We start from the raw sequence: 18,992 nt of genomic DNA on the forward strand, positions 1-18,992 counted from the left end.
AGTCTGAGTCTAATGTTCCCACTGATATATATGGTAAAATACATAAGGGCGCGTCATCTCTGGTTCACTTTAAGTATCCCTACACTAACATTCTAAACTAGCTCTGGGGATGCATGAGGACAAGAGAGACAAATGGCCGGTTTATGACTTATCTGTGCATCCAGCAACAAAGTACACTGGGTAGATTTCAAGCAGACCTGAACTCAGAACTTCCTCTCTGCTCTAAAAAATAAGCAACAGCATAGCATTTAAACAAAACATGTATTTGATGCAGCTTACAGAGCTTCTGCAATACATCTGCAGTGTGTCTACTTGCTGGTTTCATGGAGGCAGAGAAATGGTTACCTCATGTGTTACATATTAGCTGTGTCTGCCAAATTTGAGTTGACGCAGCTGAGAGCTCAAATTACACTTGTGATTACTTGAAGATGAGGGGGAATTAGACCGGCTACACGCAGGGTGGATTTTTCTGTGTTTTTCTTGTGTCCTGTGCAATAGCTCAGGTTCACTTTCAGTCAGCTTCCTACAGGTCTACCAAGTCTCTCAACCCATTCCGTCACTCTCCCAGGCGTTTGCACAAGCAAATACAGAATGAAGACGGATTCCAGTAGGGAACTGCTTGGAAACAGCCTCTGATGAAGAATGAATTCAAGCCATACGTATCTCAGCAGAGCCAGACCGGGTAAGCAATAAGCATGAGTTTCTCTAACCTATGACATAGAATCGGAGATATTGTGTTACAGAGGAGGGATTGTGCTGGCATTCCAGGCTTTGAGCCAGAGTGATGCGCAATCAGCAGACATCTTCACACTGCCTGCCCCTGACCAGACCATCAGCAAAGTTTACACTCTTATGTTTGCTAAACTGACAGAACAAGTCATTGTGTGAAAAGACGGGAGTACAGAGCACAGATCTGATTCCTTGGCAGGTACCTGCAGCTCCAGACTCCTGGCTGTAACTGATGGATGACGAGCGGATTGTCCTCAGACGCAGGCTTTGGGCTCGCTCTTGGCGTGCAGCATCACATGTCTGGTTAGGGTGCCAGATCTGCTTGCAGTGGTAGCAGAACTCTGTTCCGCAGCCGTCGCGGCCGCACGTCAGCTTCGGGCAGCTGGCACAGCCAAAGGCAATGACGGCGTACCTGGAGGGAGGAGGAACAAACGTGATCACAGAGATAAAATGGATTGGTGCAGCTGTGATGGAAAAAATGGCTACATTTACATTAGTACTAAAACGAAATTCATTGGTAGTTTTAATAACAGATGCATTGCAAACTCCGCCTTTCTTAACTATTTTCTGGACAACTGGAGAGCCCTTGGGGCACAATTCAAATAAATGGCAGATTGTGGGAGGAATTTATGCAGAAAGGGGTTGGGCTTAGCACAAATTCCGATGCAAAGTCCCATTTTGCTGCCTTACTACTGCCTACGTCACTGCGTCTTTATTCCCCTAAATATCTCAGAGGAGAAGCGACCAACCAGCACTACAGACCTGGAAAACCAAGCGTGGGCGGTCATCTCCCACAGGCTCTGATGGTGGTTGCAAGTTACTGAAACTCACCGTTGTGAGTATATACACTATCTTACATTACAGCATCCAACAACCTACAATACTGCAGCATTGGGAGGTTACTGCTAACCGCCATGAACACCCCCTTAGTCTTCATGTCATATGAGCATTTTCCTCTATAGTTGTAGTCAGTGTTCTAATAGTGCTGAGGGGTTGATTTATCAAAACCAGTGCAAGGAGGCTGGGGGCAAATCTGACACAAAACATGTGCAGACGTAGTGCAGCTGCTCAGAGCAACCAATCAGAATCTTAGAGCTGGACATTTCCTCCAGCAGTTCTTCTCTTGCTTTCATTGCAATGGTTTTGCTGAATCTGTCTGGGTGTCTTTCAAAACAATTGTGAAAACACCAGGGAGGATTATTCCAGTTAAGCCTCCGATTTTCAAATGCAAATGACAGGAAATCAACATTAAGAAGCAGTGAACAAAGTATTCTGCATTGCACATCTGTACTTTGCCAAATCAAACATTGAAAGTACTGTACCTGGCCTACTAATATTCTACAGCTCCATTTCCTGCTGAGCTGACAGTGCTAATGTCCAGACCCCAACCCTCACCACCTACATGACGAGGTCAGGAAGGATTCAGGTATTTCCCACATTGCATAGCCAGACAGTGAAATCACTATATGTATCTGGACAATGAATCAGCAGCAGCCGATCCCCTTGTGAAATAGGAAAATTACAGTGCATCAATGCTGGATATTCAGTGTGGTAGGACTGTGTGAATCACAAGACTGGCTTGAAGATCAGCCAAACCAAGCCCCCCCCCCCCCCCCTACCCAGGGCTTCCTCCAGCTCATTGCAGATGACAAGCCCCAGCCGCAGTTTCGCTCTCAGCCCTTCGGCCAGGGGTCCCCACCGGTGAAGAGGGCGACTTCTTATAGTGTGCCTGCGCCTACGTCAATCAAGTCCACGTTGTCCGTGGTGTACTGCGCAGGCGTAGTTCTGCACCTGTGCAGTACATCGCGGACAACGTGGGCTTGACAGCAGCGCTCGCGCAGGCACAGTAGAGAGGACCTCGAGGTCGCCGTCCGCACCGGCAGGGACCCCGGGCCGAACAGCTGAGAGCAGAACTGCGGCGTGGGGCGCGTCAGCTGCCATGGGCTGTAGGAAGCCCAGGGTGAGTGTGTGTGTGTGTGTGTGTGTGTGTGTGTGTGTGTGTGTGTGTGTGTGTGTGTGTGTGTGGGGGACAAACGACTTTGTTTGGTTGATGACTCCTTTAAAGCCCAGTAGTTGCTTGCTTGCAATTTTTTTTTTTTTTTGGGGGGGGGGGGGGGGGTGTTGTTTTGGAGAGTGTGGTAAAAGTTAAAACCTATTTTTTAGGACTTCACTAGTTAGAGAGATGCTGTCACTGCTGAGCACAGAGCCAGTGAGCCCACGCCTCTCTCTGCTGGTGAAGCCCGATACACACGTCCAATTTTGATTGGCCAACTTTACCCTCTCCAGGTTGTATGAGTGGTAACAGTTTTGAATACTATGAACTTATTGTGTAAGTGAGCTCTTATACTACGAGGAAGTGGTGAAATTGTCCAATGACTGGCCAATCAAAATTGGAAGTGTGTACCAGGCTTAAGAGATTAACACTTTGCGGCCAGGACTGCAGCTACAGAAAAATCTCATTATGATACACCGATATAGTTGCAGTGCTGGCCACAAACAATTTCTTACAAGCAGAAGAAAGCCGTGGGGAGAGTGAAGTGATCCATGTTGTCAGGAAAATCTAGTATGTGCCCCCTTCATCTCTGACTACGTCAAGTGGGTGATGATAGATTGAAGAGAAGTTTGGAATGGAGCTACAAAAATCAGTCAGCCAAACATATTAAAATTTACTGTATTTTTCGGACCAAGAAAAACACTTTTTTTTATTTTCTCAGAGACAGAATACATGGAGTCCCTGATTTACGAACACCCACTGAGATGAACAGCCGCAGAAACGAACGCGGCCGCCTGCAGTGAACTGCGATATCATCACTCTCTTATGGCTTCCTCTAGTGCTGGCTATTCCTGAATGCGTCGTTACATGCAACAGTTACTAGGGGAAGCCGTGAGAGAGAGAAGGCAGCGCTGATCGCTGCAGGTTCCCAGGCATTAAATAAATTGATTGTTTTTAAACGCCTTTCTTTGGAAAGTTATAACATCAATTCCTGTATACAGATCCAGGTCAGTGTCTTACCCACAGTCCGGAGCTGGACACCATCTACAGTCCGGATCGGCCACAAGCCACCTCCTGAGCATGAACTCCTCATATTTTTCCATCAGCACATCATCATTAAGTATTAAGCGGATGTCATAAGGGTTAAAGCGTTCAGAGCACTCTGGGCAGCTAATATTGACCCTGCTCTCCGAGATTTCTATCCGTAGGTACTGCCGCAAGCAGTCCGCACAAGACCGATGGTGGCAAGTCATAATATCCGGAAAACGGTCCTTAGAGTGCCGCAAAAGGCACAACGGGCACTCCATGTAGTCTCCGCTCTGTTTGCTAGCACAGGTCGAGCCATTGTCTGCAGAGTTCAACGAGGCAGAAAAGATGGAGTTTTTATCAGTGCACATCTCCGAGTGAATGCTTTCAATGCTAGCAATCCCATCGACGCCACCGGTCAAGTCCCTGGATTTGCGTTTGGGGTCTTTTTTCTTGCGGAAGATGGAGCCCCAGGGCATCCTCCTTTTCTTTGGTGGCTTTTTAACTGGAGGAAGGCTGACTGAAGAAGTCGATGACTGCAGATCCCGATCCGAACCCATTTGTCGATGCAAACTCATGTCTACCACAACATAAATGTTACTTTCAACATGTGTGCAAAGCACAGATCATAGCTGAGAACTGTACCAGCAACCCCGGGGAACACCAGACTGGAGGTTTTATCTTGTTTCCTGGCTTCAGATGGATGAGGTCACAATGGAGGGATCCACTACAGGGTATTCTGCAAAGACAAAAGAGGACAGCTTAACGGTGGCACAAAACAAGTGTGAGGTTTTCAAACAAACTGAAATGTTGTCTTGTAAGTTCTCAGATAGAAACTCTCATCTGGCTTGAAACACGAGCCAACAGTCTGTAGGGGGAAATGAGCTTGAATTCACTTCCTTGTAGCCTACATAACCCACAACGTGACACCACGGGAACACAGGTCAGACTATGGAGCTAAGCGAGCAAACTAAATCTGTACAAGATAAATGATAAGTAACAGCAATTACACAAGCCATTGGCACCATGAGAGGTAAGCTCATAAACTGTTGGCAGTCAATAGACCATCCACTGACAGCCTCAGCTTGTGGGTGGACTGTGCAACCGATTGCAGCGTATTCTATCTCAATATCTCAATATGAAGTGGTCTGCTTCTCCTACAATTCTACCACCCATTTAATGCAGCTCTAATGCTTCTGTGAACAAAACAAGGCTGGGTGATGTTCTTTCCAGCTTTGGGTACAGTTAAGAAAAGTTCTAAATCTCAGGATTTAGCAAACTGAAGCAAGAGGTATATGGAGGCTGCCATATTTATTTCATTTTAAAGGGAACCTGAACAGAGTAAAATTATTTAAAATAAACACATGATGTAGCTGCAAATGAATATTACATACTAACCTCGCCATCAGTTCCTCTCAGAAGCTCACCATTTTCTTCTTACAGTGATCCCTTCCAGTTATGACAATATTTTGTCAGAACTGAAATATACCAGTTGCTGTTATATATCAGCAGTTGTCCGTTACAAGTGAATGTGCAAGGCAATATCCATGCTTCCCTATGGCTCAAGTGGGCGATATTACAGTTTAACAGTGTGCTGACCAGAAAGCTGTTATGGGGTAATGGCCATTTTCAAAATGGAGAACAGAGCCATCCATTGATCACAGTAGATAAACAGGATGCAGGAGAGGAGAAAGATTTAATTTTCAGTTCAGGTTCTCTTTAAGCAATACCAGTTGCCTGGCAATAGACCCTGAACAAGCATGTAGCAGATCAGATGTTCATGACATTATTGTCAGATCTGACAAGTTTAGCTGCATGCTTGTTTCAGGAGTGAGACACTACTGTAGCCAGAATAATCAGCAGGGCTGCCAGGCAACTGGTAATGCTTAAAAGAAAATAAATATGGCAGCCTCCATATTCTTCTCACTTCAGTTGCCCTTTAAAGTGAACCTTAAGTCAGGAAAAAAAAAATGAGTTTTACTCACCTGAGGCTTCTACTAGCCCCCTGCAGCCATCCTGTGCCCTCGCAGCCACTCACTAATCCTCTGGTCCCCCGCTGCCAGCTACTTTAGTTTTTGCCGACAGGCCCGTCAGGACTGGCCACGCGTAGCTTTTTCCGCATTCCCGACTGTAATTAGCGCTATTGTGGGCCGCATGCGTACAAAAATACGCGTTGCCGCATATCTATGCGTGCGTAATGCGACAACGCGTATTTTCGTACGCGTTGCGGCCCGCAATAGCGCTAATTACAGTCGGGAATGCGGAAAAAGCTACGCGTGGCCAGTCCTGACGGGCCTGTCGGCAAAAACGAAACTAGCTGGCAGAGGGGGACCAGAGGATTAGTGAGTGGCTGCGAGGGCACAGGACTGCTGCAGGGGGCTGGTAGAAGCCCCAGGTGAGTAAAACTCATTTTTTTTTTCTGGCTTAAGTGTCTCTTCAAAGCTGTGAGAGCTCGTACACAACGTGTGTTGCCCTTAATGATCACGGCTTGATTGTTAGGAAGAAACTGGCGTACACAGGCAATACATTTTAAAAAAAAAAGTCACTGTTCTATGGGCATACTGTTCAATGGAGTGGGGAGAAGGCCCAAAAGATGGTCAATTGAGAGGTTTTAGGCAGGTAGGCTATGTATGTATGTATGCATTATTGCTTTTTCGATCATAGGGACATGAAAATGTCTCCTTATTTAACTTTAAGTCAATGAGAAGCGGGGAAAAAAAAAAAACCATACTTGCCTAAAGAGAGGGGAGCCTGGGGTCTTATAGAGCCTTCTGTCTCCTCGCTTTCCAGCGTTAGCTTCTCCCGTAGCATTATTCGACCAATTGGTTGAATATTGCTCTCTGCCGCCGAAGGAGACTTCGGAGGTTTTCTGGAGCCAGAGTGCTCCCGAAGACAGATGGCTCCATACTGCAACTGCGTGCTCGTTCACGCATGCGCAGTATGGAGTCAACCGTCCTTTGGAGCACTTGGGCTCCAGTAGACTTCCAAAGCCTCCCACAGTGGGGGATTCAAATGGAGGAGCCAGCGTTGGAACGATGGGACCAGGAGAGGAATGGGAAGACTCAATGGGACCCAGAGTCTTCCCTCTCCTTAGACGAGTATCTGTTTTTCCCCCACTTCCCATTAGCTTTAAAAGTGGGTATCTTGAATATTTTGTGTTCTGCTATAAGTCGCTGCAGGACCTCTTTAAGAAGACAAAATTGCACTTTTTTTTTTTAAATGGAGCTTCAGATTTTACCCTTAGGCCCACTACAAAATATCCTGGAGGTTTTTGTTCTCCATAACTTAAACTTGGCACTCTGTGACAACACTCACAAGCCCTACACAAACAGCCATACTATTCCCTAATGAAGGCCAGAACAGCCTAAACATACAGTCTTACACGCTTATTTGAATTTGTGAAAGTAGAAAACCACACCAGGCTAGGAGGCAACCTACCAACAACCCTTCCAGCCCTTCTTGTGACATTCTGATGTCTGCTGGAAAAAGTTGATCATTATAGAGTAAAAGTGATCTACAGGCCCCCTTTGATCAGGGAGTAAAATTGCTTTCTGCAACATGCAAAAGGAAACCGACTGCAGACACGTAGGTGCCCAAACAGGAGCCAAATGACTGAAAAGTGAAAAATGGAAATTTAAAAACAAGACTATTTCTGCAAGTTACTGCGTAGGCAAAGTGTTGCATAAGCCACTTCAAAACCCCACAGAAAACAGTTTCCTGAGAAAATACAGTTGTTCATATACACAAATGAAAGCAAACCGAAACACATAGCCACGTTCACCACACAGAAGTTCCACCTTGATCGAAAATGTCACGGCTGCTCTATTTTCTAAAGACAGCCTTTCGCCCATGCTAAATGAAGGCAGCCATTTTGTGGGAGGAGAAATGGTAAACAAAATGTAAACTATCAAGCAAAGAAAAAAATACAGCTGACTCTCTGGCTTATGCCACAGTTTTAATGTTTACAGCCCACAGCGAATCATTTTGGGCAACAGTCTTAAAACCTGAGATGACATGATGAGATAGAGGTGTTTATGTATCGGGGGAATAGTGCCAAGCATACTTATAACTAGGCTAAAGTCCCGCTTTTTTCCTTTTCTGCCTGAAAGAGTTAAACATTTATTGTATGTATGCAAGTAACAGTTTCTCTCAGAACCTATTTGGACCATAGTGTAACCCTCACTGACAAGGAATTAAACTGCTCTCTTGGCAAAAAAACTGCTTCTGAATGCAGGGTATAGATAAAAAAAGAAAAGGTCACCAATTCATATATTTTAGCTCTGGGACACTTGAAAGACTGTCATTGAGCAGAGACATACTGTAAATCTACTTTGGCTGGGAGTACACTACGTAGTGCAGAAAACCATGCGGGGGGAAAATAAAAAGTAATATTTAAAGGTAGAAGGATAGATACAGTCGATTATTTCATCTGTTTATTTTCACTCTGGGTTAAGTTTTAAAAGGGAAATGAAGTTCTTAATACATAAAAAAAACACATTACTGGAAGTTGTGCAAGTTCCAGTAACACAGGGCTATGAACTTTTGTACTTTCAGTTACGCTTCAGGAGAAGTCACAAAAAAAGTGCACAGATATTCTGAAACAAACAGCAGCAGCGGTGTTGTCAGTCACAGGTGCAGAGAGACTAGCCCAGCCGCGGAGCCCACTGATTCAGGGATGTTTTACATGTGGATTAATGAATGCAGTGCTTTGGCAGACACAGCGACATACCTTGTACAATTGAACTGAGGTGAGAAAAGAATAAAAATAGCTAAAATAGAGCAGGCAGCGGTGGACTTACCTCCTCCAAGCAAACACAAGGTAGTTGTGTTATACAACGATATTGTTTATTTACATACTTCGAGATTCAATGCAACGCGTTTCAAGGGCGTGACATCGCTTCATCAGGCAGTATAGACAGGATTAAGGAGCATATAACAAATGCAGGTCTAGTTCCTGGAGGCACTTGGTTTGAACTAGACCTGCATTTGTTATATGCTCTTGTCTATACTGCCTGATGAAGCAGGAACACATCCGTGAAACGCATTGCATTGAATCTTGGAGTATGTAAATAAACTATATCGTTGTATAATACAGCTATGTTGTGTTTGCTTGGAGGAGGTAAGTCCACCACTGCCTCCTCCATTTTTAACCTTTTTAGCTAATTTTATTCTGTTGGCGCCGCTGTTCCGATTGTACTTTGCCCGAGTCCACCATTGGTGGAGGGGTGTTACCCCTGTTTTTCCTATATACGGAGAGCGGCTTCTTAATCCTGCGTGGAGTCAGGTCTACTCCCCACCTGCATTGACAGTGGTTGCCTAGGTGGTAACCCTTGAAAACTGAAGGAGAGGCTGCCTGGAAAACGGAAGGAGAGGCTGCCAATACTGAGATTCCTGTACTCACACTAGAATAGTCCCTCCCGAACATCACACATTGTCCAGAATGCTTTATGAGTTTTCCAGTGCTTGACAAAGAGGACATTATATGGCTACAAAACTATCGTCGTGATAGGACAGATTTGCTGCATCGTGCATGAATAAATGCAATACCTTGGATTCCAGTGTGTGAAATTACAGTGTTGCTTTATAAAAATGGTATTAACCCAGAAATACTGTTTAGAGAGGGTTATTTGCATCCATGGACAACCCAGGCAAACATATTCAGTATGACTGCATCATAAAGGCATTATGAAACCCACACTTCATATTCCTCCTGGTGGCAGAGAAGGCAGACGGCTAACCTGTCAGTTATTAGGCACACAGCTTCTCCTCAGTGCTTCGTGTGGGAGGCTGAGTGCAGAGAAAGAGCCTGCTGAACAGCTTCAGACACACCTTATATATCCATTTGTTGCAGCCAGACCTCCACATTACTGTGCTCTGATAACTGTACTCCTGCTGACTGTATCATGAAGAGAATTCAATCTTATTATTATACCACAGCTCAGCCAGCCTGAGAGATACAACCCACTCCTGTGAGAGACTCTAAAATACTGAGCCATTCTTGTGAGGGACTCACTTGTGTATGCACAACGTGTTCCTGTGTTACAGGTGTGTATTGATCGGCTTCATGGCTGTATAAATGACATACAGCAGGCCCATGACCAGAAAACATAAGGAAGGATCCCGCTTCTAGCAAATAGAGAGAGTACTCATTCCCTGATGCTGGCCACACACTGGCAGATTTTATGATTACTGAAGCCAGTGTGCAAGAAAGAACATGTATATGTTTTTTCTGCCCTATGCCTTGACAATGGGGACATTACAGGGCACGAAAAGATCGTCAGCCCTTTGGTCCGATGCTTTGTGTGTGTGTGTGAGATGGGACAATAAAATTCACAAAGTTCCAGCAAGCCTGTGTGTGGACTCCTCCTCTGGATTTAGGCTGCCTGTATATGCTGCACCAGCATCCACATACACTAAGGGGTGCGGTTCTTCCTGGGATGAATGTGCATGAAAGCTCGACTCCAATGATGATGCCAAAAACATGGATTGCTTTTCTCAAGTCCTTTACAATATTATGTTATTAAAAATGAACTGTCCAATAAATCTGCAGCTAAGAATTCAGAAAACCGTAAGGTGGAATTGTTTCTCTTCGCAATTTCTGTACACTGTTACGGTGCCCATACATGGTACAATTTTTTTTCGATCAGATAATTTCCTTCAATTATACCATTTGATCGAAAATAAAGATTTTTCCAACATGTCCGATCAGATTTTTATTGCAAAACAGGATAATGGTTCGTTTTTCTTGCTCTAAAAAAAAAATTATTTTCGACTTTCATTCGATTCAATCATTTTGGTCGAATTGACAGGAAAATCAAATGTTTTTATTGTACCATGTATGGGCACCATAAGGAGTACTGTTGCCAGGAGAATGGAGAAATTGCCACCTTGCTGCAGTAGTAATCAGATGCATGGGGGCAGGAGCCTGTGTTACTCGTTTTGAACACCTGGAATAATTCAGTCACTGAAAAAGACTATGTCACTCTTAGTGCTTCTAATACAAACTGTCAGAGCCTGGCTCATTTACTGACCACATATGCTATTACTCCGTTATTACCAGATGAAGCGGGATCAAACCTGCGAAACGCGTTGCATTGTCCCCTGGAGTATGTAATTTGGTACGTTTTCAATGTTTGTGTCTGCTTGGAGGAGGTAAGACCACCACTGCACCCTCCTCTTTTAAATTTTTTAGATACTTTTATCCTTTTTTGCGCCTCTTTATCCATACTACGCTATATCAAGTCCATAACCGGTGTAGGGGTGTTACCCCTTTTTTTCTCATCTACGGAGAGCGACTTCTTAATCCTGAGTGGGGTCTGATCCAATCTCCCCACCTGCCTATAGAGTGGTTGCCTTTGAGGTAACCCTGCTTTGTAAGTATAGCTTAGTACTCTATAATACTTCATTTCAACTACCAGTACATACTACACTATGTTTGGCTCTTGTTGTCCCTACTCTGTTCTGTTGTAAAATCCTTGTAGCGAAAATAATGAATAAAAAGTATTTGTTACATTCACATATAAACTATTTAGTCCGTTTTTGCTTATTGTAAAATCTTTTTTACTTCAGCTTTACTCCTGCCAGGTGAACTGTACAGAGGGAGAAACTGCTTGCTTGGCACTTGGAAAAATCTGTATTTCCCACAATGCAATGAGGTTCACAGACGGCAAATTGTCAGTCCCTTGGTTATGACATCACACTGTGGGATTCCACCACAATATCAGCCACACAGACTGCATTGGCTGAGCCAGTAATTCATCTGTCTTGCCTAGTCTGTTGCACCACACTGTGTGTGGCCATTATTAACACCAAAAGAGCTGAAGCTAGCCATCTGCTAAACAAAGGACAAGGTTTGTCTAGTAAAAGCACTCAAGGCCTCTGCTGGTGTCCTGTGTGCTATCATAAATGTGTCCAATGCCTGTACACAGAGTGAGGAATGCAGCTCAACTTTATCACCTGCTGATAGGCAAAACATGAGAAACAAATTGTTCTGAGAGGACATTCCCCATAAATGCTTCCCAGTTCCCACAACAGAAACTGAGCAGAAACTTCCCCATTATCAAGTAAAGCTACACTAATGGAAATAAAGAGGTCACAGTTAACCTTTCATGTTGTAAAATCCCTGCCTCTTATGTTCCTCCTATAACTTCACCACTGGATGAGAAACCAACTATTTTCAGTCTACTTTAATCATTATTTATTGTATTTTCATAGCACCAACATATTATGCAGTGCTGGACAATAAATAAGTATACAGGTAGTCCCCGACTTCGGAACGACCGACTTTTAAATTGGACTTAGAAGTTTTTGAGAAAAAAATTGATTTTAAACTTGTATAAACCAGTACAAATGGCAGATGTGACACAGAGGGGGGCACTGGAGGCACAAGGGAGGCACAGGGGACAGAGATGGCACATAACTTAAGAACAGATTCTGGATAAGAGGAACCTACAGTCCCTATCTCGTTCATTAACTGGGGACTACCTGTACATACAATGTTAAAGTGTACCTGAGATGGCTTTAATAAAAAGATTTGATACTTACCCGGGGATTCCTCTCGAGTGCCTCAGTTCAGGAACAATCAGACCCGGTATTTTGGCTCAGCTGGCTCTTCTGCGCATGCACGGCCCCTGCTGGGTTGCAGGTCACTCCGCATGCGCTGTCCCCAGCCTGTGTGCCGCCTCCATTGTGCTCGTGTGGGTAGGAGCATTCTGCGCAAGTGCAGTTAGTCTTAATGAACTGAGCATGTGCAGAATGCTTCTGACAATGGGAGCGCGGGCTGGGACCACGCATGTGTAGTAGTCCGTGATTAAGCCAAATCGCAGACTGTACAGGGCTGACAGTGGTACAACCGAAGGGACCGGGAGAATGGCAAGGGAACTGACTACAGGGAGCCCCAGGTAAGTAAAACTCCTTTTTCTCCAGTTTATCTCCGATAGCCTTTATCTGACTCCCTCTCACCCCCTCATTCACTTCTACCATCGCCCTCCCTATGAAGCTGGGTACAACTCTAATTAATTGTTGCTTTGCCTGGAGGGCCCGTTTCCACTATCGCGAATCCGCATGCGTTGCCCGCATGCGGATTCGCACAGTCAGTACAAGTGGATGGGACTGTTTCCACTTATGCGTTTCCCCGCACGTTTTTCTGTGCAGGAAAAATCTGCAGGGTAGGGCCCTCAGAATTCGCCTGCGTGTGGAATGCAGGCGAATCGCACGCAATGTATTTAATAGGGAAATCGCATGAGTTTTCCCCATGCGTTTTTTGCCGCGATTTCGCATAGGTATTAATGTTAATTTACACAGGCAGTGACATGGTTAATTTCGCATACAGCCTTACCTATGCGAAATCGCGGCAAAAAACGCATGCGGAATCGCACCCGCATGCGATTTGCCTGCAGTGATTCGCCGGCGATTCCGCAACGCTATAGTGGAAACGGGCCCGGACAGTATTTATTTGGCTGACTCAGGCTGCACTGCTATTTAATGTGTTATCACTTCAGGCCACAATTCCCCATTTGCCAGTAAACTCCACCTGCTACACTCAGAAGTACATATAAAATATTCCTCAGTGGGACTCCATACATACTTGATTTAAAAAGCTAAAGACAGCACAAGGCAAAACAAAACATTCTACATGGAGAACAAATATTTAAAAAACACAGCACACAATCAGTCAAGTTGATGAAGGACAGATTAGTAAAGCCTCTACTGCATTATCAAGGGGAAGCTAATCTTAGTGCCCAGAATATAAAAATAAAAAATATGGACACACTTCCTTGAAAGCTGTGTGTGACTAAACACATCATGATCCTTACCAGGAACCTCTCCTGCCAGACATTCCACTGAAGAAATACATGCTTGGTTCACACATAAATCTGCACATTTCTGGCCCTGTCCTATCCAGTCAGATTTGCGTCAGTTTTCTATCAGTTTTACCTGACTGGACCGGAAATGTACATCTTTATCTTTTATGTGTGAACACACCCGTAGAAACACATACAAAAGTGACAGGACTGGACTAGACAGGACCGAAATCTACACATTTTATGTGTCAATACAACCTTCCTTTGAAGCAGCCAATATTTTTGAAAAACCTGTTCTGGTTAATACTCATCCTGCCACTAATAACACATGACTAGAGATGGCGACAGCTTTGCCAATGGGATCAACTAGGTGAGGCAGGAAGGGGCGAGCCCAAAAATGATGGCTTAAAGGGGAACTGAAGTAAGAGGTATACGGAGGCTGCCATATTTATTTCCTTTTAATCAATACCAGTTGCCTGGCAGCCCTGCTGTTCTATTTCTCTGCAGTAGTATCTGAATAACACCAGAAACATGCATGCAGCTAGTCTTGTCAGATCTGACTTTAAAAGTCTGAAACACCTGATCTGCATATGCTTGTTCAGGGGCTATGGCTAATAGTATTAGAGGCAGAGGATCAGCAGGGCTGCCAGGCAACTGGATTTGCTTAAAAGGAAATAAACATGGCAGCCTCCATATACCCTCTCTCTTCAGTTCCCCTTTAATGCAGTACAAAGCTATGCAGCCATCCTCTGCTGCTCCTCTTCCCGCCTGTTCCAAGTCAATTCAGCATGACTAAGCGGCAGCCACACAAAGTCTGATCTGCTACTAATGCCATCGCTTGGTCTATTTCAGGTCATGTGACCAAACTTCAAAACAGCCTAATAAGCAGCAAAAGCATCATTTAATTAGAAAAAAGGGATATTGTTTTGGCACCCCGATTGCCAAGTTATGATTTTGATGGTTATCTAGAGCTTTGCTACAAAATGTTCGGTGCCATTTATAAACCAAACAAAAACCTACTGTCGCTATAACTAGAACAAATACTGATAACCAGAGAAACCACACACACATCATCAGAAAATCACAGACACACAAACGAAAAGAGACACTCACAGTGTAAAGTAACTGATCTCTTCAGACCAGAGGCAGAGTACTTACAACAGAGACTTAAAGTCTTGCCTTTCCAGCTGTGTCCTGTCCTGAAAGTAGGAGATCCCAGTATATAGACACAGCCTAGTACCCCACACACAGGCTCACACCGCACTCTCACAGCTCACTTACGGACATGTCAGAGTCCCAGCAGGAAAGAATTCACTTTCGGTTATGGGAGTGTTTGAGAAATGCATCACCGCTTCCTGTGCTGAGGCAGTGCACACAGCTCACATGAATGATTGTGTGATAAGCTCTGTGTCTACTTTGTACAGCAAGCCATTCTGACTCCCACTTACCATGCTGGTAACAGGCTTACCATAGAAGTGCTTGGAGTAAAGTACAACATTATTCTGGCTGATGCCTATCAGCAGCAGAGCTTAGCACGTTGGGGACACAGAAACGTAGAGGTCTATAGTGATTTAGTGGGGAGTGGTAGAATACATACATTATTAGATGGATGGGCAGCTATTTTCTATTTATATAACAATAATATTGTTATAGCACTTTTCTCCCTGGGGACTCAAAGCGCTGTGACCCTGCATTATGCAGTCTCAAAGGCTCGGGAAAAGATTGGAGTTTTTAGCCTTTTTTTTTTTTTACAGCTGTCCAGAGAAGGAGCCTCTCATACTGATTGTGGAAGTGAGTTCCATAGAGTTGGGGCTGCGTAGGAAAAGGCCTGAGCACCAAATGTTAAGTGTATCCTGGGAACAACCAGCTTCATCTTACTGGCAGAGCGAAGGGTGCGTGGAGGGGCATAATGTTCCAATAGATCCGCTATGTATTTGGGTCCCATGTGGTTTAGAGCCTTGAATGTCAGCAGGCAGATCTTAAAATAGATTCTCCATTTTACTAGCAATCAGTGTAGAGTTTGCAGTACTGGGGTGATGTGTGAGCTGCGGGGGGCATTGGCTAGGAGTCTGGCTGCAGCATTCTGTACTAGCTGTAAGGGGCACAGAACCTTATCTGTAGATCCGATGAACAGGGCATTGCAGTAGTCTAGGCAGGAGGATACAAATGCATGAACCAGGGTAGGTAGGTCTTCAGCTGGGATAAGGTGTTTAATTCTCGCTATATTTCTTACATGGAAGAAGGAAGACTTGATGACAGCTGATACCTTCTGTCTGAGTTTTAGATTTCCATCCAGGATCACCCCAAGGTTTCGCACAGAGTCTTTATACTGTACGGTATCTCCCCTAATTGCTAGTTTGAGGTGGTGAGCGTTTTGAACTTTATCCATCATGTGTGGACCACCAACACCTCTGTTTTATCAGAGTTCAGCCTCAACCAGCTGGTGTTCATCCAATATAGCATCAACATCTTCCGTAGTGCTATACATACACTTTCTGTAGCTCCCAGCGGCTTTCCGGCGTTCTCTGTGTACGGCTCCCAGCGTGTCACCTGACCTGAATTCGAGTCAGGTGACACCAGGAGCTGTGCATGGACACCAGGAAGCCGCTGGGAGCTGCAGGATGTGTAGAAGACGATGCCCAGATGATCGGTATGTAGTTTATGTGCCGCAAACCACCAAAAGTTCTATCCTCGTTATCCCCCTCAGGAATGCCAGTTAGTTGAGACTTCCAGTTGCCCGAGTTCCGATTAATGGGGACTTTACTATACAAAAGAAATAGGGGAGTATAGATACATTAGAAGTTCAAAACTGTACAATCAGGACAACCAGCAATAAAAGTGCAAATACATGCACAGCTGATGTGCGGTTTAAGACATCACCAATATTGATACATTTCCATATGATAAAGTACAGCAGAACAAAACACAGTAGGAGGATTTCCTGGGCCTTGCAACCTTCTAATCTAGTTGTAACAGACCAGGGCCTTTTGCAGCATTCCTGGCACTGAAGTACTGCAGGTATCAGCAAGTTGCTGAATGTGGCTTCCATAGCTCAGGGGCATGCGCTGCAGCCAAATAATAAAGATTATTTTCTTTCTAGGTTTCTCATATACTATCAAATGTGCTGTATATTGGTATTCTGATAGTTGAGACAGTCTGGGTAGTACAATGATTTTTGTGCAACTGAAAAGTGAACTTATCAACTAAACCACTGCCACAGCAAACTCATAATATACTCTTCCAAACCTACCCTCACCCAAAGCTTAATACTTATCTACACCTCACCCAATACGTAACCCTGCCCTACACCCTCACCCAAAGCTTAACACTCACCTACCCTTCACCAAAAGCTTAACATTTATCTACCCTTCACCCAAAGCTTAAAACCTCACATAACCCTTATCAAAAGCCTAACACTCACCTACCATTTACACAATTAACACTTATTTACCCATCATCCAGAGCCCAACACTTACCTCTCACCCAAAACTTATCACCGACTAACCCTCACCCAAAGCCCAACATTGACCAAGCATTCTAACACTACTCACACAAAGCTTAACTATAACCTATCCAGATCTATCCTCACCCAAAGCCTAAAACTCAACTACCTCTTAACAAAAGACTAAACTAGCAGTCACCTAAAGCCTAATGCTGGGCATACACGGCTCGATTTTGCCGCTCGATTCTCCCACTCGATCGATTCCCCGCTCGATTCCGCAGGCGATTCTTTTATCTTCCGCTTGTTTTGCTTATCTTTTTGCATTGTCTTCAATGCGGAATCGAGCGGCGAAACGATTGGGCTGGAGATCGGACATGTTGGAAATTATCTATCGAGCCATCTAAATGGCTCCGAATCTAGCCGTGTATTCCCAGCATAACACACTAAATAGGACAGAAAGTTTTGAATTAGGATGATACCATATATGGTCTTACTTTACTGAATACCAAGTTTTCGATCCAGAAATCTCTTCTTCAGACTGAATATTGGTGATAGCCGAGTCTAACCATAACTGCCTGAGAGAAAACACAGCTTGGCCATGAGGAGACAAGGTCAGCTACATGAGAAGTATTTTACAGGAAAAAAAGAAATAAACAATCGGGGATAGTGACCTTTAACAGAGAGAGAAATCTGCTCAGAGGAATTTTCATAGAGATACACAAGCTACTAATGGTCTGGATTCAGCAGACACAACCTTGGCAGAATCCACCCAGCGTTACAGAGGCCTCACTATGCGTTCCTCAGGAAAACAACTATACACCACAGTGAAGCCTGCTTCCTCTCTGAGCTACGCATTGCCAATAGTCACTCATAAATGGAAAATCCAATGCTTTTCCATGTCTGGTCAATTAAATGTAAAACACAGCTGAATGTACCATGAACATATGCAAACTGATTACATTAACACACATTATGCAGGTGATCTGAATATGCTGGGATTGTGGGGAAAAGCAGTAATAAACAAGGCACAGTTATTTTCTCTATTTACATATTTCTGGGCCTCTGCAGTGACACTCGACCGAGATCTGGGCCTCAGCAGTGACACCCCACTATATGGGCCTCCTTAGGGGATTCCCCCGAGATCCAGGCCTCAGCAGTGACACCCCACTATATGGGCCTCCTTAGGGGATTCCCCCGAGATCCAGGCCTCAGCAGTGACACCCCACTATATGGGCCTCCTTAGGGGATTCCCCCGAGATCCAGGCCTCAGCAGTGACACCCCACTATATGGGCCGCCTTAGGGGATTCCCCCGAGATCCTGGGCCCCTGCAGGGGATTCCCCGAGACCAGGGCCCCTGCAGGGGATTCCCCGAGACCTGGGCCCCTGCAGGGGATTCCCCGAGACCTGGGCCCCTGCAGGGGATTCCCCGAGACCTGGGCCCCTGCAGGGGATTCCCCGAGACCTGGACCTTTGTAGGGATTCCCTGAGATCTGGCTCTCTGCAGGGATTCCCCAAGATTCAGGCCTCTGCAGGGATTCCCCAAGATTCAGGCCTCTGCAGGGATTCCCCAAGATTCAGGCCTCTGCAGGGATTCCCCAAGATTCAGGCCTCTGCAGGGATTCCCCAAGATTCAGGCCTCTGCAGGGATTCCCCAAGATTCAGGCCTCTGCAGGGATTCCCCAAGATTCAGGCCTCTGCAGGGATTCCCCAAGATTCAGGCCTCTGCAGGGATTCCCCAAGATTCAGGCCTCTGCAGGGATTCCCCAAGATTCAGGCCTCTGCAGGGATTCCCCAAGATTCAGGCCTCTGCAGGGATTCCCCAAGATTCAGGCCTCTGCAGAGATTCCCCAAGATTCAGGCCTCTGCAGGGATTCCCCAAGATTCAGGCCTCTGCAGGGATTCCCCAAGATTCAGGCCTCTGCAGGGATTCCCCAAGACTCAGGCCTCTGCAGGGATTCCCCAAGACTCAGGCCTCTGCAGGGATTCCCCAAGACTCAG

At 45.1% G+C, this 18,992-nt stretch overlaps 1 protein-coding gene across 3 annotated transcripts in view; it reads right to left on the reverse strand.

Moving 5' to 3' along the window:
• The window catches only part of RNF19A (ring finger protein 19A, RBR E3 ubiquitin protein ligase), a 144,951-nt gene that overhangs the window by 33,552 nt on the left and 92,407 nt on the right, over nucleotides 1-18,992 (reverse strand). For 2 of the 3 annotated variants that reach the window (XM_068237729.1, XM_068237730.1), the window contains 2 exons: nucleotides 3,743-4,487; nucleotides 933-1,141 (listed from right to left, as the gene is read on the reverse strand). In XM_068237729.1, the coding sequence (XP_068093830.1) occupies nucleotides 933-1,141; nucleotides 3,743-4,326 (793 nt within the window). In that variant the 5' untranslated portion in view covers nucleotides 4,327-4,487. Of the gene's footprint in view, nucleotides 1-932; nucleotides 1,142-3,742; nucleotides 4,488-14,709; nucleotides 14,800-18,992 lie in introns of those variants that run through there. The other variant, XM_068237731.1, reaches the window with a different exon arrangement.

The sequence above is a fragment of the Hyperolius riggenbachi genome, chromosome 5 (genome assembly GCF_040937935.1).
Source record: "Hyperolius riggenbachi isolate aHypRig1 chromosome 5, aHypRig1.pri, whole genome shotgun sequence".
Classification (NCBI taxonomy): Eukaryota; Metazoa; Chordata; class Amphibia; order Anura; family Hyperoliidae; genus Hyperolius; species Hyperolius riggenbachi.